This window comes from Berghia stephanieae, chromosome 3 (genome assembly GCF_034508935.2).
Source record: "Berghia stephanieae isolate SIO BIC M18660-M18661 chromosome 3, UCSD_Bste_1.3, whole genome shotgun sequence".
NCBI classification, from domain to species: domain Eukaryota; kingdom Metazoa; phylum Mollusca; class Gastropoda; order Nudibranchia; family Aeolidiidae; genus Berghia; species Berghia stephanieae.
In genome coordinates this window covers 47,124,194-47,151,479 of record NC_088362.1, presented here as the reverse complement: position 1 = coordinate 47,151,479, position 27,286 = coordinate 47,124,194, and the positions used below count along the sequence as shown (strand labels likewise).

The 27,286-nt window shown below is 34.9% G+C and overlaps 1 protein-coding gene across 1 annotated transcript in view; it reads left to right on the top strand.

Annotated features, from left to right (window-relative positions):
• The window catches only part of LOC144967869 (uncharacterized), a 129,259-nt gene that overhangs the window by 27,252 nt on the left and 74,721 nt on the right, over nucleotides 1–27,286 (top strand). Inside the window, exon 3 of the mRNA XM_078905600.1 lies at nucleotides 5,752–6,020. Within this exon, the coding sequence (XP_078761726.1) occupies nucleotides 5,787–6,020 (234 nt within the window). The 5' untranslated portion in view covers nucleotides 5,752–5,786. The remainder of the gene's footprint in view (nucleotides 1–5,751; nucleotides 6,021–27,286) is intronic.

Genomic DNA, 27,286 nt, shown 5'->3' with positions numbered 1-27,286 from the left:
AATCGCTTGCATTAGACCAGACGAGAGCATTATGCCAATTATACAGCATTTGAAAATAACTAAATAAATATCATATCAATATACACTTATGTAAGGGATTCCAATGTTTTATCGGGCTTAAAAAATAGTCCATGTGAGTTATAAGGCCCATGAATCCGGTGTTTATCCCTGTTTCTATAGCGTGAAACGGATAATAGCAATTGCTTGCTATTCTTTTGAGAGGACTTTCTGTCAGATCAAACAGAAACAATTACCCAATCACTGCTGTGGACCGGTTTTGTCCAAAAAAAAATCTCGACTGCACCCGGGATCGATATTGGCCGCTATGCTTTAACGAGAATTTGACCCAAAACTAAAAACGTTGGATTTGTATTCATGCGCACAAACATTTTTTTTTCACTTTCATGTATGTTGTCATCAAATTGTTGCTTTATTGGCGAAAGCCTAAGATGAATAAACTTTGAAACTTAAAAACTTTGTATTCATGCGCACCAACAGATTATTTTAAATTACCAATCCGCTGTCGTTTAAACCATATTTCACACCAATAAAATTGTTACTCAACGCGTTCAAAGATTCAACGATTCAACGATTACGTATTTACTACGAAATGATAAGGTTTTCCAATGAGAGGGGTGGAATAATATCACTTTTATGATTGTCATGCAATTGCTAGATATTTCGTTTGATGTTATACGAAATTTATAAGAGGGTTTCAAAGATACGAGCCAAAGAGTGCGAATGTGAATAAAGAAGTTTGAAACGGACTGGGTTTTTTTTTTAAACAGTAATAAGAAATTTTTCTCTAGTGCCCTACCCCGTATCTTAAGAAACTCAAAGCGCTGAACGGTAATATTTGAGTTATTAAACATACATTATAAAACTATGTAATATGATTATACAATGTTACCTATTTAAAATCGATTTGTCATATAGGCTGTTTAGATAATATACTCATTTTATGTTTTATGGATTATGATTTATTCATACGTATTTATTCAAATATATGGATTAAAGTACCCTTTTTTTTTTTGTTAGGTCAATATACCCTACGACTATGTTTATTGTGCATGTATATATAAAATGTAGATAAGACTAAACTGGCAAAGTGACGACAAACATTCGATGTCTCTCATTCCTGAGGTTATTAAAAAAAAAAGAAAAGAAAAAAATAGAGGGCTGTTTAGAGCATAAATAAATATTAAAACATTACAAGGTCATCGATTCGCTGTTTTACAAATTTTCAACAAAAAGAAACACAAAACTGAAAAATAAAATACCGCAAATTAATTTTGATGACCTTTTTATTTAAAAATAAAAAAAAATGAATATAATTTGGCTGGTTAGCTTATAAAAAACCCAAATGCTGTCACGGTCGACCACCTAAACAACTTTTCCAACATTCCCTAGACATTCCCAGAGCGAGGTCAAATGGTCAAAACTATAAAAAAAGGAAACATCCAATCAAGGTTTGGTGATTTCAGGATTTTGTTTTGGCACAAGACAGACGTTCTAATCAAAAGTAACGCGTGGCACCCATCTGGCAGCAGCTACCTGGTGTTTTATGCACATTTCTGACAAAACACAGCTTTCTTTTCAATTTTAACCCTTTCCTTACCAATCATTTTCAGAATTTCCCCCAAAATTTCACACCCACACAACACGAAATTATATTTTTCTTACTCGAACAGAAGAGCAACAAATACATGTTATGCATAATATTGATCGGCAAAATGAACTTCTACACCACAGTGTCACGTTTTTATAGCTATAATAAAACATTTTTCTTTAAATTGTGTGATTTAAAAAAGAAATCTGAATGATAAAGGTGCTGGTTGGATCGTAACAAATGTTACGATTTCCCTATGGTTGGTAAGGCGTAACAAATGTGACGATTTCCCTATGGTTGGTAAGGAGAGGATTTAATCAGAAAACGTTTTCTTTCAAGATCGATCGATTTTACTTTTGTTAATGATTGCATTAATGAGTATAATTTTTTTTTATGGGACGGTGTGGCTCAGCCGTCACGGTCGTTGCTTCGTACCCAAAAGGATCGAGTTCGATCACCCGCCGCGCTGTGTGACCCTGAGCAAGTCATCTCGCTCTAGCTCACTTTGCGGCTCTGTACTGCGACTGACGCCAGGGTTATTCCAGTCTTTCCTTGGAATAGAACATAACGGATGAATAAAGGGGGCCTTAAGTTTATTTTTAATGAAGTAATATAATTTATTAGGAATTATTTATAGAAATTGTACACATTATGATAAAAAATATGATTGTGCCATTGTATAAGTCAATTGTTCGACAAATCCTAGAGTATGGACCCCATGTACACGGGGCTATGTGGTCTAGTGGTATGACACTCGCTTTCGGATTGGAAGGTCGTGGGTTCGAGCCTCGCGCTCGCCGCATAGTTGAGTTCTTGGAAAAGGCTCTTTACTCACTTTCTCTCTATATTTCAATTAAAAGTTTTCTTGTAAAACTGAAAAAAAGTCATTTGTCCCAGTACGGCCGTGTTCAGGTGAGTGCTTCATGGTGCCGATATAAGTCGTATATTATTTAATTTTAGAATTGTATCTGATAAGAGGAATGTAATTACCTTGTCTGCTATGCTAGCACTTACAACGTACAGGCGTGCTCTGGTAAATCACGTATTAAAAGTTTTGGCCAGAAAACTCATCCTACAAATATCGATCGATTAAAATGACTCTCATCGTGTCAAAAAGTCTCAAACCTGGGACTTTACGCCGGGGTATGGCTGTTATGTTCATAATATTTTCAGAATGATAGTTTGACTGCATGCAGTTGCGTGTTGTTGTGATACTTATCTTGTCTTCTAAAAGACTAACTAGAATAATCTGTCATATCTGTGCCTTATACACGGCTTGATATTGAATCTTAATAAAACACATTTGTTTTTGATTATGACAAAAAAATTGATGATATTCGTATCTTAATGAATTCAATTATTTGTGGATCAATTTCGTATTAACCATCATTATTTTTGGTTTCAAATCGAATGCCATTCTAAATGTTAATTATATCGATGAATCAAAGAATTCTGTATAGTCTATATTTAGTTTAACAGCTTGAATTATAAATTTATGAAGTCTTGTTATATAAAATTGTATGTATATATTATGTGTGTGTTTGTGTGTGTGTGTGTGTGTGTGTGTGTGCGAAGAAAGAGAGAGAGAGAGAGAGAGAGAGAGAGAGAGAGAGAGAGAGAGAGAGAGGAGAGAAGGGAGGGGGGGGGGGAGAGAAAATACAATATTATTCTCTTAAAAATCCCCGTAAAGCACTCTGAGAACGTTTAGTGGGTGTTTTTCAATCCGCCTGAAATAGTTGAAGACATTGCCAACTATCGTGTAATTACGTCAAATTCAACAAAATATCGTTAGGGGTTGTTTGTTTGATTCTTATTGGGTTCCTGGTTTTTATTGTAGGGGGGGGGGGGGGGGGAAATTGTTTTATTTTGCTTTGTTTTTGTTTGAGAAATCTTTTTTATTTACCAGGTATTTTTTTGGTTTTATTTTTTAAATTTTATTTTATTATCATTATTATTATTATTATTATTATTATTATTGTTTTGTTGCTTTGCCAACAAGGACTCATGAGCATTTATTCCTGATAGAAAAACGGACAGAATTTCTATATAATATTTGCTTAGCCATATACTCCAATATCATGTCGGTATAACAATAAACTTTTAATGATCAATAAATCAGACTGCCGGGTTATTTACAGCAGAATGTAGTTAATATTCACACGCCTTCACGCGTTGTTGCCCTATAGAAACACGGCATTCATTGCATTGCCCACGACATGGGGCATGTTTTTTGTATCTATCAACACCATTTTCCTCTGCAATTTCCATCCAAATCGATAATGATCATCGATTTGTGATTTATCGATATTTTACTGCCATACATTCTCAAAACATATTTTCGATTTGACTAGAAATTTTCTACGGTTATATTTTGTTGAGCTTTTATATAGAGCAATATCCACTCAACGTGCTCAAAGCGCTTTACAAAGGTTCCCTGACTAACAGCAACACGCAACATAAAGAACATGACGCCTGTTAGGCGAAAATACAATTTTTCCGACAGAGAAAATGCTGTTAACGGCCAGGTACTCATTTTACACCTGAGTACAGTGAGAGACTGTGAGTAAAAAGTCTTTTCCAAGGACTCAACTATGCGCCAAGCGAGGCTCGAACCCAGGACCTTCCGATCCGAAAGCGAGTGTCATATCGCAAGACCACATACAGCTCATAGGACGTTAGTCTATCGCAAAATACTTTTCGCCAATTGACCATAAACTGAACAAACAAAAAATGAAACTTGGATTGCTTAAGTGTTTCAGGTATTACCAATTTCTGATACTTTTTTAATAGTAAAAGATTTCTGTAGAAAATGAGCAAAATGCTCTTTGTTAGTATTTTACATAATACTGACTTGATATATAACAAAACTAATTTTGTCTCGGAGGTGATGAAAGGACCCAAGAACCATGGCAAACTGTTAAATGAACCCCTTTTGGCGAAGGCTTCGTGGTCGTGACAGTATAGGACTTACGATTTAAACTCGTCCCTTGTGTATTATTCTTTATCGGATGATGGTTAGCTTGAGCTATTAAAAAATATATGTGACCCATCGTCTCAAAACGGTATTAGGTAGGAACGAACCAGATGCTTAAAAGCCGAATTAAATGTTAAACTGGTCAAAATAATATAAAATGCTGGCATTATAACCCTAAAATATGGTATCCATTCTCCTCAATAAAACATACAAATTAAACACAAGTCTGATATTTCTGGCTATTAATTCAATTTCCAACATTTTAATCAACCCGACTTAATACCGTTTTGAGACGAAGGGTCACATATTATATGAGCTAATATTTGAGCTGGGATCCAGATAGCTCAGTTAGTTGGTAGAGCAATCGCTTCACAACCAAAGGAATTGAGATCGGTCCCGAATGCAGTAGGGCTATTTTTTTTACCTCCTGTCCATTCAGCAATGATTCGGTAGCTAGAACTATTAAAACATTGTGAAAAATACACTGTGATAGACTGGCGTCCCATCCAAAAGGTAACAATTAGTTGCTATTATCCGTTTCACTCTGTAGAAATCCTGCTTCATGGGCCCTAATGGTGCCGAAGGACTTATAACATTTGCGCTGAAAAGTGTTTGACCTTAATACGTCGCAAGCGCTTTAAAACATGCTTAAAAACAAACGTCTTGTTCAAATTTATACCTTTACGGTGTAATGGTAGCATGTCTGACTGGTAATCGGGAGGTCTGAGTTCAATCCCGAGTCGAGGTAGACTGAGTTTTTAGGATGGTTTTTTTTTTTCTTGTATTTTTTTTCTTGCTTTGCCTAACACTGTTTGATACATACTTGTTCAATTCTTTATCTTACACGGGTTCCTGCTCCCTAGTTTCTTAATATGTGACCCTTCGTCTCAAAACGGTATTAAGTCGGGTTGATTAAAATGTTGGAAATTGAATTAATAGCCAGACATATCAGACTTGTGTTTAGTTTGTATGTTTTATTGAGGAGAATGGATGCCATATTTTAGGGTTATAATGCCAGCAATTTATATTTTTTTGACCAGTTTAACATTTAATTCGGATTTTAAGCATCTGGTTCGTTCCTACATAATACCGTTTTGAGACGATGGGTCACAAATGTTATTTTCTAATGACTCTAAAGAAAACTTCTCGCGTTTGATCTTTTCGCTAGATTTACACAAGGTTGTCCAGCTTCTGCCGTTTACAATGAAAGGCACCAATGGATTAAACCCGATCCTTCAGGCGTACTCGCCTCTCTTGCCTTCCCAGCAGTCATCAGCACCACCAACGTCATCACCATCTCAATTTCCAACCACGACGATAACTACCACATTCCTGTCGAACCCAAACATCACCACAAACGTCAGCACTAACCAAATTACTTACCCTGGATACTTCAACACCACAGATAACATTGTACCTCCTCATATTCTATTTCAGGTAAGAGAAACCAAGCATATTGTTTCCTTTATCAGTTGTTATAACAACAACAATGATAACAGAGAGCAAATGCTACTACTACTTGTGCAACTACTACTACTACTACTACTACTACTACTACTACTACTACTACCACTACTACTACTACTACTACTACTACTACTACTACTACTACTACTACTACTACTACTACTACTACTACTACTACTACTACTAACTACTACTATACTACTACTACTACTACTACTACTACTACTACCTACTACTACTACTACTACTACTACTACTACACTACTACTACTACTACTACTACTACTACTACTACTACTACTACTACCACTACTACTACTACTACTACTACTACTACTACTACTACTACTACTACTACTACTACTACTTGTGTAGTAGTAGTACGACTACGACTATGACTACTATTAGTTGCACTTACCGAGTGACTACCAGGCTTCCCCAATTGCAGTCTAAAACAAAATTAATGATGACTTCGATCGAATGCACGCTCTATCTTTGTTACCAACAAAGACAAACAATGACGTTGTTTCGAGTTTCCCCCATTTTGCTAATAGTGTGAATCAACGATGAATTTGACACTTGACTTTATTGATTAGAATAGAGTGTACACGCCTCCACTTCGTCGTTATTGCCTTTAAAACAAGAAAAACATACACATACTATGTGAACCTTCGCCTCAAAACGGTATTAAGTCGGGTTGGTTAAAATGTTTGAAATTTAATTAATAGCCAGAAATATCAGACTTGTGTTAAGTTTGTATGTTTTTTTGAAGAGAATGGACACCATATTTTAGGGTTATAATGCCAGCACTTTATATTTTTTGACCAGTTTAACATTTAATTCGGCTTTTAAGCATCTGGTTCGTTCCTACCTAATACCGTTTTGAGACGATGGGTCACATATACCTTAATCGGCACATTGATAATGGCTGAAATGAGTTTGACATCGACTGAATTGTAATCCTTATCATAGAAAAGTTTCGGGTTCTAATCAATAAAAGATTTAAAGAATAAGAGTGCGTTTCCATGTAACGTACGTATACCGTCGGGGTATTAAGTCGGTCGGTGGCTTCCACAACTTACGTGACCCGTGTCTCCATATGGGATTATGATGGTGGGGTGAATCAAATCATAGAAATGGAACGAATAGTCATGCATAAATTTGAGCCTTGGATTGAATTCCCACAAAATCCGCTCACAGCGCATTACAAGTGTTCTTGATTTAACAGCAACGCCTTACATGAATGAGACATGGCATCTGTTACAATTACTTTTCGACAGAGAGAGAACGCTGTTACCCGCCAAGAGCTCATTATAACCCTAGGAAGGCTAGAAAACGTGAGTAAATGGGCTCTCCACATCACCCAATTTTGGCCAGCTCATAGTCGGAATCGAACTTCTAAGTCAAATGCCCATTGTTATAGATAGTTCGAAGATGACGTCACTCAGGTCTTTGTTATTGTTTTTTGCCATCCGTGTTTATGAGTAATGCTCACTGAACTGTATTAACCTGACTATAAACGTTCATGGATACACACAGTTTTGTGTGTTGGTCCGTTAAACTTCCGGATGGCAATGTTATGAGCTTCTTAGCCAAGCGCATACTATCTATACGTACAAAACAACAAACATCACAGTTAGTGTCGGGATAGATGTCATACTAAGTAAGTGTCTATCGTTACACTTTTTTTCTAAGAGCTTTAAAGATGTGTTAAATTCTAATAAAAAAATGCTGATCTGAAAGAAAATTATGTGAATGGGACAGTGTGTGCGGACAGAAAAGTACAAGAAGAAAATAAAGTTTAAATGCAAAACCATCCCAAAATCGGCCTGTCTCGACAAGGGATCGAATTCAGACCTGCTATTGTGAAAATAATGATGATGATGATGATGATGATGATGATAAATGTGATAATGATGATGATGATGATGATGATGATGATGATGATGATGATGATGATGATGATGATAAATGTGATAATGATGATGATGACGATGATGATGATGATGATGATGATGATGATGATGATGATGATGATGATGATGATGATGATGATGATGATAGTGGTGGTGGTGATACTAATAATAATAATAATAATAATAATAATAATAATAATAATAATAATAACTCCGACATCGCCGACGACGGTAAATGTGAAATGGCCTTTAGAGTAACCGATAGGCCTGTGTTTGTACCAGGGATGATATCGTAATTCTGGCTACGTGTTGGCCGTGATTGGAAGAAAAGCCATATAATATTATGCTGACAACTCTGTTTCTGTTTTGGTTTTCATCATCTTATTCAAATTACAAATAAACAAGATGATGCAATGTTTTTGATTCAAGTACATTTTTAAAACATAATGTTAACCCTGATAAAACAGCGACAGCAGATATGTTAATAATAGTGATGTCAATAAGGATAATGACAATAATGTTAATAATGTTATCAAAAACCATTGAAACCAATGATGATGATGATTTGTGATGGTGATGATGACGATAGTAATGATAATAATAATAATAATTATTATTATTATTATTAGAATAATGATAATGAATAATAATAATAATAATAATAATAATAATAATATAATAATAATAATAATAATAATAATAATAATAATAATAATAATAATAATAATAATAATAATAATAATAATAATAATAATAATAATAATAATAATAATAATAATAATAATAATAATAATAATAATAATAATAATAATAACAATAATAATTTGTTCTGAATTTTGTTTAGGCGAATTGCAATAAAACGGATCAGTAGAGTTAAAAACAGTCGATGATAGGGTTTGACGATGAGAAGTATTTACCGTGATGAGATTGGGTGGGGAGGGGAGGGGAGGGGTGGGGGGGGGGGGGGGCGACTGGGTTGGTCTATGTCCATACACAATAGAGTTAACGGTCTTTGTTTTCTTACTCCTCCTCGCAGGCGACTGTTTGATGATTTGGTTTGAAAATCAGATGATGAGAAGAATTCGAGTATGAAAATTTTTAAAATGTTACTAGAAATAGAAAGTTAAAAGTGGATGTAAATAATGATAAAAAAATTAAACAAAAATTAAATATGCACGGTGAACACTTGTAGGAAAATTAAAATCCATTGTAAAATTTTAAGAAAATCACAAAATAAAGGTCACCCGAGTCAATTGTAAAATAAAAATTAAAATACATAACATTGATCATTTCAAGCACTTAACCCTATTAAGCCTGTTTTGGTTGATAAAAGTGTTTTTGTCCTGAACCATCACATATCTAAGAAGTTTGATGATTTTTCACATTTTTATATCCATTTTTATTCAATACGTTTTGTGCTTTAATAATGTTGCATTCCAGACATTTCCATTAAATCTGTCGAATCTGTTTTGCCAGGACAAATTCAAACTATTGTCCAGCCATGAAATTAGTTTTTTTTAGAGACACAACAGTGTATTCATTCTGAAGATTTTAATAAATTATAACACAGATCTTCAATACCGCCAACTCTGAATAATAACACATTTGAAATATTTGGCCAGAAAACTCGACCTTCAAATGTGCTGCTATGTGGTCTAGTGGTATGACACTCGCTTTCGGATTCGAGCCTCGCTCGGCGCATAGTTGAGTCCTTGGAGAAGGCTCTTTACTCATATTCTCTCACCGTACACAGGTTAAAAGGAGTACCTGGCTGTTAACAGCGGTGTCTCTCGCCGAAAAATTGTAATATCACCTAACAGGCGTCATGTCCCGTCCTTCATGTTAAATGTTGCTGTTGGCCAGGGATCCCTTGTAAATCGCTTTCAACACGTTTAGTGGATATTGCCCTGTATAAAAAGCTCAATTTTTTTTTCTTCAAATATCGATAAATTAAAAAAAAAAACATCTTTTCAAAAACTCTTTAACTTGGGACTTCCATGAAGTCCCAGGTTTGAGAGTTTTTGAAAAGACGAGGTCATTTTAATAGATTGGTATTTGAAGGACGAGTTTTCTGGCCAAAGTTATACTATGTAGTATTTTTTATCATTGTTGGGCAGAATCGTGACTTGTAATATTTTATCAACTATATTATCTGCATTGTTCCAGCTTTCTGTCATTGACATCACAGACCAGTAAAGAAAGACTTAAATTCTCTAAATAAATTAAATAACACTTAAATTGTCGAGACGAGACCAGACACCAGAGAATAGTATGAGTATTTTAGTGTTATTATGCTATTAATATTTTATCAATTTTGTAGCTCGACATTGCTTTCAATAACATACTAAAATCGGATATTTTTCGTTGTAATGATAATATTTGAAAGGTAAATGCGTGGGATGATCTGATAAAGCCAAGTATTTATGAAAATGTAATAAAATATAGATAAATGCAAATCCCCCTCTGCTTTTCCTTCAACACAAACATAGCAACAATCACCAATACCATCATCAACTTCACCACCATTATCATCTTCTTTATCATGATCATCATGATCATCATCGTCATCATCACCATCATCCACATCATCATCCTCATCATCATCATCATCATCATCATCATCATCATCATCATCATCATCATCATCATCATCATCTAAAGTCCTCAACTATTGAAACAAACAAGCGACATATATATATATATATATATATATATATATATATTATATATATATATATATATATATTTATATATATTATATAATATTTCATAAAATTGAAAAGCCCACTCCCGCTGTTAGCAGCGTGAATATTTTTTTCTCCTCAATTTTATAATAATAAACAATACATTCTAATCAATTTAAAGAGCACTCTTTAAAAAGACAAGCCAATACTTCTCTCCCCTCCCTCTCTCTCTTCCCCCCCCCCCCCTCTCCTCCTCCTCCCCAAACCAATCATTCTTCCTTTCTTCGCGTGTTTTACCCACCGTATAACTGTATTCAACAATCATCCTTTTAAAAACACATTTCTCGTATCACAGGAAGATTGTCATCAATGTGTATGTCTTATTTCGTTTATATTTTATGTATTGAAGTTGGCAATTCTCATCGTATCAATTTTCACCCAGCACTCTAATCTCATTTTCATCAATGCACGAGCATATCTATACAGCTCACTCCTGTAATTACAGAGATGAGATCTTTATCATTCCCCGGCTATCGCAGTGACTTTGCCTCTGCCTGTGATTAGAAATGAATCAGAAATAAATTGGCCCTTTCCTTTTTGACAAATTGAATAATGAAAAGGTAAATTTTTATTGATGACGATTCAAATACAATATTATAATAACGTTGTGACGATATTATTAACATCATCATCAACATTATCATCATCATCATCATGATCATCATCATGATCATCATCATCATCATCATCATCATCATCATCATCATCATCATCATCATCGTCGTCGTCGTCGTCATTACTACCACTACTACTACTACTACTACTACTACTACTACTACTACTACTACTACTACTACTACTACTACTACTACTACTACTACTGCTATTACTATTATTACAAGAAAAACTACCACTACCGCTACTACTACTACTACTACTACTACTACTACTACTACTACTACTACTACTACTACTACTACAAAAACAACAACTACTACTACTACTTCTATTATTACTACTACTACTACTACTACTACTACTACTACTACTACTACTACTACTACTACTACTACTACTACTACTACTACTACTACTACTACTACTACTACTACTACTACTACTATCACTGTCATTATTATTATTATTATTATTATTATTATTATTATTATTATTATTATTATTATTATTATTATTATTATCATAATAATAATAATAATATAATAATAATAATAATAATAATAATAATATATAATAATAATATAATAATAATAATAATAATAATAATATATAATAATAATATAATAATAATAATATAATAATAATAATAATAATAATAATAATAATAAAATATAATAATAATAATAATAAGTCAGTAAGTCAATAATAATAATAATAATAATAATAATAATAATAATAATAATAATATAATAATAATAATAATAATAATAATAATAATAATAATAATAATAATAAAAATAATATAATAATAATAAATTAAAATAATAATAATGGATTAATATGCACATATTATATATCACAAATATAGAATACATGCTTTAATAACACATCATTATATACACAAATATAGAACTGATTTAAAAACATAAATCGATATAAATACATAATTAATACATACTTATGAGTCCAAAGTGTATGCCCTACAGAAAAGCTCAGTTTTTAACCGTTTTCTAAAAGTATGTGGATTTTCACTATTGTGTTGGTTTCATTTCTGATGGAGTTTTACTATCGAGGGGCATGGTGGTCAAAGGATTTCTCATGAAAAACTAACGATTTTGGGGGTTCCCTTAGGAGATTTTAATTAGCATATCTGAAATTTCGACTGGGTTCATAAAGGTGGATAGGTTGTTGAATGTAAACAGGAGCAGGATTGTTTAAGCAATTGAAAACGTGGGTAAGTTTTTTAAATTCAATTCTTAACTTTGCAGGTAGCCAATGTAGGTCCTCCAAAATGGGGGGTAATGTGCTCGCGGTTTTTATATAACGTTACTTATCGAGCTGCTTTGTTCTGTATCTTTCGGAGTCGATTAATGACATTATTATCTCAACCAAGCTATTGTAATAATGCAGGCGGCTGAAAATAATAGAGACAACAAGAAGTTTAGTAGTGTTAATAACAAGAAGTCTTCTAATAGAACCAATAGATCTAGGATAAAGATTGCAGGATCTAGATAGATTAGTGACATGGGCAGACATGTTTAATTTGGTATCAAATAAAACTCCTAAGTTTCTCACAGGCTTCTTAGTGATGTGAATTACACTGTTAGAAAGATTCAGGTTAAGCGTGTAAAGGTCCACGTGGCCACGTCTTGTAATCTGCAATACCTGTTTTGTTTACATTTAACCTGAGTTTATTGCAACACATCCAGTCACTAATCTCAGAGATACAATGTTCTATATCCGTTATAACATTGAGATAATTGTTGGTATTAATGGGAAACAGTAGTTGGGTGTCGTCTGTATAAAAATGGAACTCAATAAACTATTTGGAGATGATGTCACCTAATGGTCTAATATTGAGGGTGAATAAAGAGGGTCCCAGAACTGAATCCTGCGGCACACCTGAAGATAGGGGACAATGAGAAGAGAAGTCATATCGATTTACAGATACTGATTGACTTCTGTTGGAGAGGTAAGAAAAAAAAACAGTCAAGAACATTACCCTCGAATATGTATTGTGTCTTAAGTATGTGGATTAAAAGAGTATTGTATCAAAAGCAGCACTAAGGTCGAGTAGTATGATAACAACATCATCATTTTTTCCGACATAAATAATTTACGATATCATTGTGAATTTTAATAAGAGCAGTTTCAGTGCTGTGAAAGGGGCGATAAGCGGACTGAAATTTAGAGAATAATTTGTGTTCATTCAAAAACGTGTTAAGCCTAAAAGCAACAATTTTCTCAATTAGTTTAGACATGAGGGTGAGGTCCGAGACTGGTCGATAATTATTTGGGTTTTTTTTTTTTGTCAAGCCTGGGTTTCTTTAATATATGACAATAGCATGTTTAAGATTATTAGATACCTTACCAATAAACAAACTAGCATATTAGCACTAGAAAGAACAAGCCATGAAGGAATTGGATCTCTTGGGCGAGTTGTTTTAGAGCTTTGTCTCAGCGCGGACAATTCTTCCGTTTCAGTGGCGGGCTCAAATTCGTCGAATGCTACTCCGGCTGGAAATGCACTAGTTTCCTTCACTTACGCTTTAATTATTTTCTCTTTGTCCAACTCATTCCGAATTCCTGATATTTTATCTCTAAAGGGTATAGAGAAACTACTTACGGTAGCAATAGGGTCCTCAACATTATTTGAAGGGTGATCCTTAATCAGTTTGTTATTACCACTATATAATAATTATTGTTGTAAAAGTCCGAAGAATGAGAGTTTTTGACATGACGAAGGTCATTTTAATCGATCGATATTTGTAGGACGATTTCTCTGGCCAGAATATTATTTTTAATGTGTTTCTATTTTCAGAGTACGTCAGGATCATTGGACTTTTTATGGCCAATGGTCTCAATGTATTATGATGTATTATATTATGTTCGGTATGTAGTGGTCTGGTGATATGAAACTCGCCTTCGGGTTGGAAGGTCTTGGGTTTGAGTCCCGCTTTGTGCGGCGAAAATAGTAATAAATAATAATAATAATAATAATAATAATAATAATAATAATAATAATAATAATAATAATAATAATAATAGTAATATATAATAATAATAATAATAATAATAATAATAATAATAATAATAATAATAATAAATAATAAATAATAAAATGATGATAATGATGATGATGATGATGATGATGGTGATGTTAATAATATCGTCACCGTATAGTTGAGTCCCTGTAAAAAAGCTCTTCACTCACATTCTCTCATCGCATTTACGTTTTAAATGAGTACTTGGTCGTTAACAGTCTTGTCTCTGTCTGAAAATAAGAAAAAGTAATATCGCCTAATAGGTGACATGTCTCTACCCATACTTTAAGTGTTGCTGTTGGCTAGGGACCCCTTGTAATGTGCTTTGAGCGCGTCTAGTGAATATTGCTCCACACAAATGCTCGTTTCATGCCGGGATGAACAAGATGACAAAAATAAAAATGAATTAAATGTTGTAATGATCAGAGAATCGACATTAATGTCAACTTTTATATCCATAAAATTGTCTATTCACTCTCGGTGAAAAAAAAAAACAAAAACAAAAACAAAAAAAAAAAACAACAAAAAAACGTTTGCGGCCAATGGTCTCAATGTATTATGATGTATTATATTATGTTCGGTTAGGTGGTCTAGTGATATGACACTCGCCTTCGGGTTGGAAGATCTTAGGTTTGAGTCCCGCTTTGTGCGGCGATAATAATAATAATAATAATAATAATAATAATAATAATAATAATAATAATAATAATAATAATAATAATGATGATGATGATGATGATGACGATAATAATAATAATAATAATAATAGTACATAGGTATTGGCACTTGTCTCATAGTCCTTCTATCATAATATTCCAATTTTCACCTTCTTAGCCATCCCTATATTGTACCGGATGAAAATCATTCCAAATGTTATTCTTTAATATAGAATATATTTACTCGCAGATCTGTTTTTTAAAAGTAATATATGTATAACTTAATTGTTGTTTTTTTTTGTTCTTGTTGTTGTTGACTGAAGAAGGGTTTTGAGCCCGAAAAGTTCCGTGTTTGATGTTTTGTTCTTCTTTCTTTTTTTTATATTGAAATTGAAGCCGTTATATTCATTTTTATTTATTACTTTTTTCCGTCCACAGCTTCTAGCAGCTTAGTATCCCTTTGGATTTACAATTAAAATGTTACGAAGATCGAACTTCGCATCCTTTTCAATGGAAGAAAAAGATCATATTATTCTATATTTATTCTCCACATAAAGGAACAGAAATTGACCCCAAGTTTCGTTGTTTGTGACTATAAACCATCCTCGCATCATACCGCTTTGAGACGGTGGGTGACAAATTGGTTTGGGTGTCATGCAAAAGAGTACGCTATGTTGATCTCAATTTCCAATAACCGGAAGTAGGTCAACTGTAGTAGTTGTGGCGCCAATAACTGTGTCTCGATAATGGACGTCTGGCAGAGTGTCCAATGACGTCACCAGTGCCCTCCTAACGACTTCTAAATCAATAACAGACAACCCAGAAATAGAATTCCAGCCCCGTGGTCTTCAAACCAGCGCTGCCGTGTTGACCAAATTCGGAAATTGCCCTGTGACCTCTATGCGATTCCTTTATCGGCTATGTACTCTTGTAGTATGACATTTGCTTTAGGTCTTATTATTATTATTATTATTATTATTATTATTATTATATTATTATTATTATTATTATTATTATTATTATTATTATTATTATTATTATTATTATCAACAACAACGTCATTATTCTTAATATTATTACTATCAACATCATCCTCCTCATCATCATTATCATCATTATTACTAGTAGCAACAGTAGTAGTAGCACCATAGCAGTAGTAGTAGTAGTAGAAGTAGTAGTAGTAGTAGTAGTAGTAGTAGTAGTAGTAGTAGTAGTAGTAGTAGTAGTAGTAATAGTAGTAGTGATAGTAGTAGTAGTAGTTAGTATAGTAGTAGTAGTAGTAGTAGTAGTAGTAGAGTAGTAGTAGTAGTAGTAGTAGTAGTAGTAGTAGTAGTAGTAGTAGTAGTAGTAGTAGTAGTAGTAAGTAGTAGTAGTAGTAGTAGTAAGTAATAGTAGTAGTAGTAGCAGCAGCAGCAGTAGTAGTAGTAGTAGTAGTAGTAGTAGTAGTAGTAGTAGTAGTAGTAGTAGTAGTAGTGACACGGGTTGCATGATGTTGATATCTGTCAGACTATTTGGGATTGGTTGTAGTTGCATTTTAAAACATGACAAAGTCACAACGGGTGTTCCAATAATTAAATGCTGTGGTGCGCTAATGAAACGACTTGTTAGATTTAGTATACGGACAAACAACTTTAACCTCATGAATAATCGATTAAATTATCTACCAACCTATCAAAAATTCATAAACCCGAAACATCAACAGTGAATATTCTCACTGGTAATCATAAGAAAACAAGACATGATACAAAGGTCGAACGTTGACATAACTATTTTAGCCCCTGAAGCCCAGTCGGAGCATAGGCCATCGATGATGCTTCGCCATTTGACTTACTCTGGAGCTGCCTTCTTCAGTTGTTACTATGTTTATCCACCCCTCTTAGCTGCCCCCAATTTGCTTCGTCGCCAATAATTATTTCTTGGCCTGTTTAGTCCTCCTCTTCAAGAATTCTATGAGAAAGCTTGTCATATTATGATGTTGCAGGCAATTTTTCTATGTCTATAGCCAATCCACTTACCCTTCCTCTTTTTGATTTGCATCCTAATACGATGTTGGCTAGCTACTTCTCACAGGTCTTCATTCCTGGTCGTGTCTGTCAACTTGATGCCCATAATCTTGCTTAGACATTTATTTATTACGAGAGCATCTATGTCTACAAACTTACGTCCACATAAAGGCTTGAATGTTTCAGATTTGTCAGAATGTAAACAAGGTAACGAAATAATTCTTTGATTTTCAAATAGGAAATATTTCTTTGTTTTACATTAACATCTGGTAAACAAGACATATCCAAAAATAACATATTTCTTGTCACGTTGATAAACTAATGTTGTTGAATTTTGTTTAATCAACTCGTATTGTGAGCAAAAATGAAGACGTAAGCATTTGTTATTTCAAGCTTTGGTATTTAATACATCAACCAAGTTTCGGAGCGAGTGCCCCAAGGGAGGTGAAAGAGAAGCAAAATCACGGTCTGTGTTTGGAGAATCGTGATTTTCCCTAATGTTATTTGACCATAAATTAAGCTTTGGCCATCTTATTACACAAGCTGGCCTGACACATCGAAATTGACACTAGATGATCTGATGATCTGTGACCATGTTGTGAGAAAGTATCCGTACAGATGCTTTTAACCCCAGGATTAATCCATAAACCTCTGTCAAGTGTCGACAGTCAGCTCAGACTATTTAAAACATGAAATATATTATAAACATTTCTATCAAGTTTTCACTTTTCTGAGATCTTTTTAATTGCGTGTACAGTAAGTGGAAATAATAATCGCTTGACCTCACATGTTTACAACAAAGAAAAATTTTTAAAACATGCAATGAATATTTAACTGGATCTGTAAGATCTGACGGAAAGTACCTGTTCATTTAAAGAAACAGAAATTTAAATAAAACACAAATCCAATGGCATATGGCTCAATGGACCACCACCGGCTCTTGTCCGCCACCAACCCTCAAGAAGGAAAAACGCATTAAATCAATTTACCAAAGTAGCTCTTCACATATTGAAATGGGTTTGTCCAGGGAGGAAGTGATCTCTGAACTTTTGTCTAGAGTGGAACTCAAACATTGATTAATCTATCAGGAAAATTGGTTGATAAACGTTGTTGGGGAGAGATGAGATTACGAAGTGTCTGGGTACTCTCTCTCTCTCTCTCTCTCTCTCTCTCTCTCTCTCTCTCTCTCCTTCTCTCTCTCTCTCTCTCTATCTCTCCCTCTCTCTCTCATGAACCGAACAATACAATTGCTTGCTACCCTTTGAATAAGACACAAGTCTACTGCAAATTAATTTTGCACCAGATGAGACTGATACAGCTATCCATTCACTGTTGGGTGGACATATGGATTACAAAAAAAATGTCTCTACTTCACCCGGGATTGGTCTCAGTCTCTTTGCTTGTGAAGCGAGTGCTCTATACCAACTGAGCTATCAATACAACCCCCCCCCCCCCTTCTTACAATTTGAGGATTATTTTAATCTATTAATTTTTGAAGAAAAAAATTATTAAGCCAAAACGCAAATGGGTTTTTGTCAAAGTATGGCAGTATTTTGCGGATGTGCCGTGTTGTAAGCGTATTTATTATTAATTAAGTCAGAGACCACCGATTATTGTATGCATCGGTAAACACGCCTGGATAGTAGTTGTGATGGCTGAGTCAGCCCTTCTATAGATAGAACGAAGATGACGTCACTCAAGCCTTTGTTATTGTATTCTGCCACCCGCGTTTGTGAGTGATTCTCTCTAAACTGTATCAACCACACTATAAAAGTTCATGCTTACACATCGTTTTGTGTGTTGGTCCGTTATACTTCCGGATGGCAATGTTATGAGCTTCTTAGCCAAGCGCATACTATAATCTATAATTTATGAAGCTTCAATATCCGATTAGATTCTGTTTCTTATAACGTAATAAGTCCAAGCAATTTTTAGAGTGGCCAGTAACTGGATGGTTGAACAATAATGAAATTCTTTTTAAAATATGATCTATTTTCATCATCTTTAAGACGATGTTGTTTCTTTAGGGTTTATTCCAGTAGAAGATTGGAATAACCAAGGTGTCAGCCGCAGATTAGCGTCGCAAAGTGGGCTAGGGAGATGTTTCTTTTTTTTTTTAAGTCACTTCAGAGCGCGGCGGGAGCATCTAACTTCTCAGTCAAGGGTACAGACCGACGTCTCCATATTTTCAGGTCTGATAACCCAAACTACGAGTATTATCGGCGCATTGTTGTGATGACAATACTCTCAAACCACCGCAAAAAAATTGTCCATTACAACAATGTTAAAATAAGCCCAGAAGCGCTAGGATATCAGACCTGGAAATATGTGCACGAAGGTACAGACCATACAGATGTACCACGCCTCCCCCCCCCCCCCCCCCCCCACCCCCTCTCCCCTTCCATTTATTTAAAAAACGCATTTATTCTACTCAATAAAATCAGATCCATACTTGTAATTAGATTTATAATGTATTTTTCATCGTCCTGCCGGCTCTTCTTATAATATATGTTGGGGGGGGGGGGGGGGGTGACGATAACTCAGTTGGTACAGCGCTTCGGTCTCTGGTGATGTCGAGTGTTTTTTTTTTTCTGACTTTCCACCTATCCAACTAGCAGTGATTGGATAGATGGGTTTGTTAGATCTGGCGGAAAACACTTTGCGATAGACTAGCGTCCTATCCGAAGGGTAGCAAACAATTGCTAGTGTTTGTTTCAGGCTATACATGGAAACGGAGATAAACTCAGGCTCCACGAGAGTCATTGCTCTACAGGACTACTGTTTGCTTAGGTCTATTGTAACGCTTTGGGTGTATTCGATAGATTTTCCGTTTTGTGAAATCTCACTTTTGTATTTTATGACTAGTAGTATATATTGACATGATACCAAATAAAGACGACTCTGGTTACTTATATTATCTTTATTTCGATTGTCACCGATTTAATATTTCTCTTTCTCACCTAGTGTAAAAATAGATATCCCCAATGAGGAATTTAAACCAATCAATTTTCGATATTTATTTCTCTCCCTGGGAAAGAAAATTAAATTGATTCAGCGGTATTCTATTTTGCTTAGTTGTGTGAAATATCAGTATCGCGTAATGCTCTTGGGACTCAGTAACGGAGTTATTTATATGCTAGCATCGTATTACTGGAAATGACCTAAAAAATTCTATTCATTTGTAGACGAATTGCGAAATACGAAATATAGGCGATAATGGACTGTTGTTCAGTAATCGTAAAAAAAATATATAGTTTGTCCTTTAGAACCATTAACATCCATGAGCCGGTGTTTACTATAGAGCCGGTATTTATCCCAAATGCGGGAGCATTGACGCAGCAGTAAAAATTGCTTGCTACCCTTTACATAGTACGCGGGCCTATCCCTAAGTATTTTCCGCCCGACCTAATACCCTCCCCCCCCCCCCCCCCCCCCGCCCACAAAGAAAAAAAAAGTTGAGCTTTTATATTGCGCAATATCCACTAAACATGTTAAAAGCACTTTATAAAGGATCCCTGGCCAACAACAACGCGTAACATGTGGGCGATATTACAATTATTCCGACAGGGACAACTCTGTTAACAGCCAGGTTGGTACTCATTTACACCTGAGTATGGTAAAAGCGGGGCATGAACCCAGGACATTCCTATCCGAAGGCGTGTGCCATACCACAAGGCCACATAGCTAGACTAATCTTTCGCGGGGTCAGCGAAATCCAGATTGACAACAATGAATGCGCCTATGTGGTCTTGCGGTATGACACTCGTCTTCGGACAGGGAGGTCCAGGGTTTGAGTCTAACACTCTGAGTGGCGCGTGTTGAGTGTGAGTCCTTGAGTTCTTACTCATAATATTCTCTCACCGTGCCAATGTGTAAAATGAGTCACTGGCCTTTAACTCTATCCTTACCGATCATTTTCAGTATTTTCCCAAAATGGCAGGCTTACCCTGCAGAAAAATTGATTTTTAAAAACTCCAACAAGCTCTCTACAAAACAACTTTATGTTCTTGTTGATTAAACAAGATCATTCTTCAAAGTTTGTGATGTACAAAATTAATCTGAATAAGAAAAATGTATATTGTATCGTAACAAATGTGACGATTTTGCTACAGGTGGTAAGGAGACGGTTAACAGCGTTGTCTCTGTCGGAAAACATCGTAACATCGATAAACAGGCGTCATTTATCGTCTTACATGTTATATTAAGCGTTGCTTAAGCGTGTTGTAAAGCACTTTGAGCACATTTAGTGGATATCGTTCAAAATAAACGCTCAAGTTTTTTTACATTCTAACTCTTCTATTTGCCTTCCATTTTTCATAGCCTCTGTTACAATATTCACACCTGCTATAGATAGTATGCGCTTGGCTAAGAAGCTCATAACATTGAGTTACATTGCCGTCCGGAAGTATAACGGACCAACACACAAAAATATGTATAACCACTGACAAGCTTTGAAACCAGAGATCGTTGTCAGTTGTCACCAGTGTGCTCACTGACCTAGCATGGTCATGACTTTAGCTTTGTCTCAGGGTGATTAGCCGGACGCTATGTCAATGTTCAATTACTGATTGTCAGTGGTCAGACAGTTGTGGTCATCAAAGTCATTATGAAGATGAGAGCACAGAATGAATGGGGGCAGATCAATACCCATCAGGCAGAGAAGGCTACTTTACTTTACTTTGCTATTACAAAACACTTTTTATCTACAATTTGTTCATATAACGCTTAATAAGATGACATAATATAACCTGTCAAAACATCTTGAACCTGATTCTGTCTATGAACTCTTGGGCATAATACATTTTGGCGAGTTGGGTGCCATCTTGATCTATCGAATAATGTGATGATACATTTTCCTGACCATAATCAATAAAGATGTTTAATCATAATACGGACGTTGATTGTCTCATCATTAGAGCTTAATCCAGACATTTCTGACAGCTTATGGCATGACCAACCATACTGCTATATTCAGAATTTATTTTATTTTTAATGTCCATAACATTTTGAAATAAATAAATATCGACCGAGTAAAATGACCCACAATATCAAAAAGCATTAATTTATCTGTAAGGTTTGAGGAATTATTTTGACCAGATGATAGTCATTTTAATAGGTCATAATTTTAATAAATAAAATCCTGGCTAAAAATAAAAAAGTGTTGTTTTTTTTTGGTGTGAATATGGCTTGACACTTGACACGTTCTAATGATAAAGAAAAGTCTTTACCAGTGAATAACTCTTCGACTTGGTTAGGGTGGCGACTAAAAATAGATCGCATTGTTTGCAGCTAAACTCTTGGTAAATGTTGTGAAATATACCAAACATTGTGATGAGAGATAGAAAAGAGAATTCAAGAAAAAAGACATGAGCTTTTATACAGTGCAATATCCGCTAACCGTGCTCAAATCGATTTACAAGGGTCCCTGACCAACAGCAACACGTAACATGTAGAACGAGACATGACGCCTGTTAGTCGATATTACAATTTTTTTCTGACAGAGACAACTCTGTTAACAGCCAGGTACTCATTTTACAGCTGAGTACAGTGAGAGAATGTGAGTAAAGACTCAACTATGCGCCGAGCTAGGCTCGAACTCAGGACCTTCCGATCCGAAAGCGAGTGTCATATCACATGACCACATAGCCGCAGAGATAGGAGGATGGGATGTAATTTAGACACGGATTTGGTTGATAGATATAAACCCTTCTCTCTTAATTCTCTTTTTTTCCCCCTTTATTCAAATTGATTACATTTTTTTAAATTCCTTTATAAGGGGGATTGTGTCAGGCTATAGATAGTATGCGCTTGGCTAAGAAGTTCACAACATTGCCATCCTGAAGTATAACTGGCCAACACACATAACTGTGTGTAATCATCATTGTTTATAGTCTGTTTAATACAGTTTAGTGAGAATTTCTAATAAACGCGGATGGCAAAAACAATAACAAAGACCTGTGTGACGTCACTTCAAATTATCTATAAGTTAACGATGGCTACCGTTGCATTCAACAGTTCAACCAATGGGATCACTTGTTTTCTTGAACCCTACTTAAGACACAACTCAAAAGGCGGTCCACAGACCTAAAAATGACGTCAAAATATGGGTCATAGTGGGTTTATTGTGTAAGGCTAAAAGTTAACGGTGGCTACGGTTATAGACCGTATGTTTCGACTTACGTGTTTTTACTTTAGTGTTGCTAACAACTTGGGCCCCCTTTGAGCTGTATAAAAGATCAATTTAAAAAATAATACATAACGAGACACCGCATTCCTGAGCCAAAAGCGCCATCAAAACATTATAATATGTGGTCCGTCGTGATAAAGCCGAATTATGTTAAGATGAACTAAATGGTGGGAAATGAATTTACAGCCACAAATAAGAAACTTGAGGTAATTTATATTCGTCACGAGGAGAATAATGATACATGATTCTTACACTCTTGCTTTTTGGAATTCCGGAAGTGTTCCCAGGGGCGTGGCTCTATTGGTTCAAATGGTGCCTGGCACCACATCCATGTTTTAAATATGGATAACAGCATTTTAAACAATATATAAAACTGAGAAATGGTATATATCGCCTTTTATCAACAGTGCGAAACAGACTCCCTTTCTGTCACAACGCCTTCTACCCACGCTTTTCTCCCGATTCACACAGTCCGTTGATGACTGTCAGCGACTGTGTACCATGGCTGAGCGAGTGACTGGATTTCCCCACTCCCCACTCAAACGATTGCAAGGTGCGGATTTTCGCTGGCACCATTGAAGGCTATTACTATTGTGTGCCACTAGTGTTGCCACATTGAATACCTGAGAAAATGGCTCGAATTTTTACCATCTTCACATACGAGAAAAAACCCGCCTCAGGTGCCGAGAAATTCTTGCTCCAACTCTGTTGGACTGGGGAATAATAGCTAATTTGGGTCATTTACGTCATAGTCATAGTATTGTAACTTCGACCATCTTTATTATTATCGAAATCACGATTATTAACAAGTTCATTTGTTTCTCTCTCTCTGTCGTGATTATTGTTATATTAAATTTATATTTATTATTATTATTATTATTATTATTATATTATTATTATTATTATTATTATTATTATTATTATTATTATTATTATATTATATTATTATTATTATTATTATATATTATTATATTATTATTATTATCATTATTATTAATTATTATTATTATTATTATTACTATTATTATTATTATCATTATCATTATCATTATCATCATCATCATCATTATTATTATTATTATTATTGCTGCAAAAATTGATATGAAGGAATGTGAACGAGTTAAATCAAACATTTCTTGATAGTGATGCCATATGCTAAATGCATGATCTTCGCGTGAATATGCGTGTTTGACTTTGTGTGTGTGTGTGTGTGTGTGTGTGTGTGTGTGCGCACGCGCGTTCATCACACACACACAGATAGGTAGATAGATAGATAGATAGATAGAGAGAGAGAGAGAGAGAGAGAGAGAGAGAGAGAGAGAGAGAGAGAGAGAGAGAGAGAGATCTTGTATGGTGTCATGTTTGATTTCCGAAGTGGAATGGGGTTGTTTCATGACGTAACTACAGTACTCTTTTAATAGGCTATGGGCTGTTTACATTCTTACGCTTTGTAAGTTTTGACATGACCCTTTGTTCGATTGACATTCAATGTCTGCATGTGTCCTTTAGCCATTTCCCTCAGTGTCCAAACTCCAATCAATATATTCGTTCGTGATTTCTATAAACAAACTATTGAAAAGATTTGCAGAGATAGAAACATCACCATGCAAATTTACTTTACAAGTATGTAAGTTTTTTTTTCTCTTTCTTTTATATTTACAAATGAAGCATGTGTAAGTCATTTTCGTCTGGCACCACTTTATACTGTAAGCACGCCACGCCGCTGAGTGTTCCCAACCTCTGCACGAGCTTTCGAGTGTGCGTTGGGAACACAGTTCGAATTCCTAAACGCAAGAGTGAAAGAAATATTTTATTCTACCTCTCAATCTATTCCGATTTCGTCATCTCAGAGTAAAAGACATTTTCAATAATATTTAAAGGATACTTTTTTTTTTCAAAAATCTAAATTTAGTTAAATTAACGTTTGATAATCTGACGTCAAAAATTATTATTGTAAACTTGATATCATTACGCGTTACTATTTAGTAAGAGGGGTGGAATAATACATTTTCTTATATGAATTACAAAACACTTGAATTTCGTATTTCTCACCATCTTATTTCTAAACTCACCTTTTGCTGTTCTATTCATCCCAACATATATTACACCGCTTTGAGATGGTGTTTTTTTTTTAACCATTGACTTTGATGTTGCTGTTGTTGTTTTGTTTTTGCTTCGGCTATATTGCCGTTGCTTATGTCGTTGTTATTGTTGTCGTTCTTGGGTCTCTGATCAATTTTCTACATTGAATACGTTCTAGGATTTTAAGTTAACGGTAGCTACGCTTATACACGGTATGTTTCGACTCACGTGTTTTTACTTTAGTGTTGCTACCAACTTGGGCCCCCTTTGAACTGTATAAAAGATCAATTTTAAAATAATAATACAAAACGAGACACCGCATTCCTGAGCCAAAAGCGCCACCAAAACATTATAATATGTGGTCCGTCGTGATAAAGCCGAATTATGTTAAGATGAACTAAATGGTGGGAAATGAATTTACAGCCACAAATAAGAAACTTGAGGTTAATTTATATTCGTCACGAGGAGAATAATGATATACGATTCTTACCCTCTTGCTATTTGGAATTCCGGAAGTGTTTCCAACCTCTGCACGAGCTTGCGAGTGCGCGTTGGGAACACAGTTCGAATTCCTAAACGCAAGAGTAAAAGAAATATTTTATTCTACCTCTCAATCTATTCCGATTTCGTCATCTCAGAGTAAAAGACATTTTCAATAATATTTAAAGGATACTTTATTTTTTTCAAAAATCTAAATTTAGTTAAATTTAACATTTGATAATCTGACGTCAAAAATTATTATTGTAAACTTGATATCATTACGCGTTACTATTTAGGGAGAGGGGTGGAATAATACATTTTCTTATATGAATTACAAAACACTTGAATTCCGTGTTTCTCACCATCGTATTTCTAAACTCACCTTTTGATGTTCTATTCATCCCAACATATATCATACCCTTTTGAGATAGTGGTTTTTTAAAATGTTTTTTTTCTTTTAGTCGGTTACAGTATTCATTGACTTTGATGTTGCTGTTGTTGTTTTGTTTTTGCTTCGGCTATATTGCCGTTGATTCTGTTATTGTTGTCGTTCTTGGGTCTCTGATCAATTTTCTACCTTGACTACGTTCTAGGATTTTAACTCAATGACTGTCAAACACGCAATTCCAGTTTAGTGCTTTTCATGGATTATTCAACTTCTCTGACAAGCAACAATAACCGCCGATATTTCAAAGACGCGTCAATACTGCTGTACTCTGAAAAAAATACTTATCCAAAATTTTGGCCAGAAAACTCGTCCTTCAAATATCGATTGATCAAAATGACACTCGTCTTGGCAAAAAAAAAAAAAAACAAAAAAAAAACCTCCCAAACCTGATATTTTGAAAGTCCCAGGTTTGAGAGATATTGCCATGATGAGTGCAATTTTAATTGATCAATATTTGAAGGACGGGTATTCTGGCCATATTTTAAATACTTGTTTTTGTTGGGGTTTTTTTCATTTAACATTACAGAGACAACACCGTGTCATAATAGAAAATAGCGTACCCTGTGAAAACACCGTAACTCGGTCAACAAGATGATAAATAAAGATAAATAAATAAATAAATAAATAAATAAATAAATAAAATTCCCTTTATTCATCCCCAAGGGGGAAATTTTTCTTTAGGGTCTATTCGAAGGGAAGACTGGAATAACCCAGGCGTCAGCCGCAGTGCAGCGCCGCAAAGTGAGCTAGGGTGATGTGTCTTGCTCAAGGCCACACAGCGCGGCGGGTGATCGAGCTCGGTACCTTTTGGGTACGAAGCAAAGACTGTACCGCTGAGCCACGCTGTCCCATTGAATTAAATAAATTAAATCAAAACTAGCATCAAATTTGGCTAACAGTACGTTGTCCTTTAGACTTCAGACCCCAGTTATGGAGAAAGACTCCAACCAATTTTTAAAGGCCTTAATGGTTGGGTAACAGAAAGATGGGGGGAAAATAAGATGACTTCACAATTCAATAAAATCTCCAAATGTGCATGAAAATTGGAATTCTTTTGA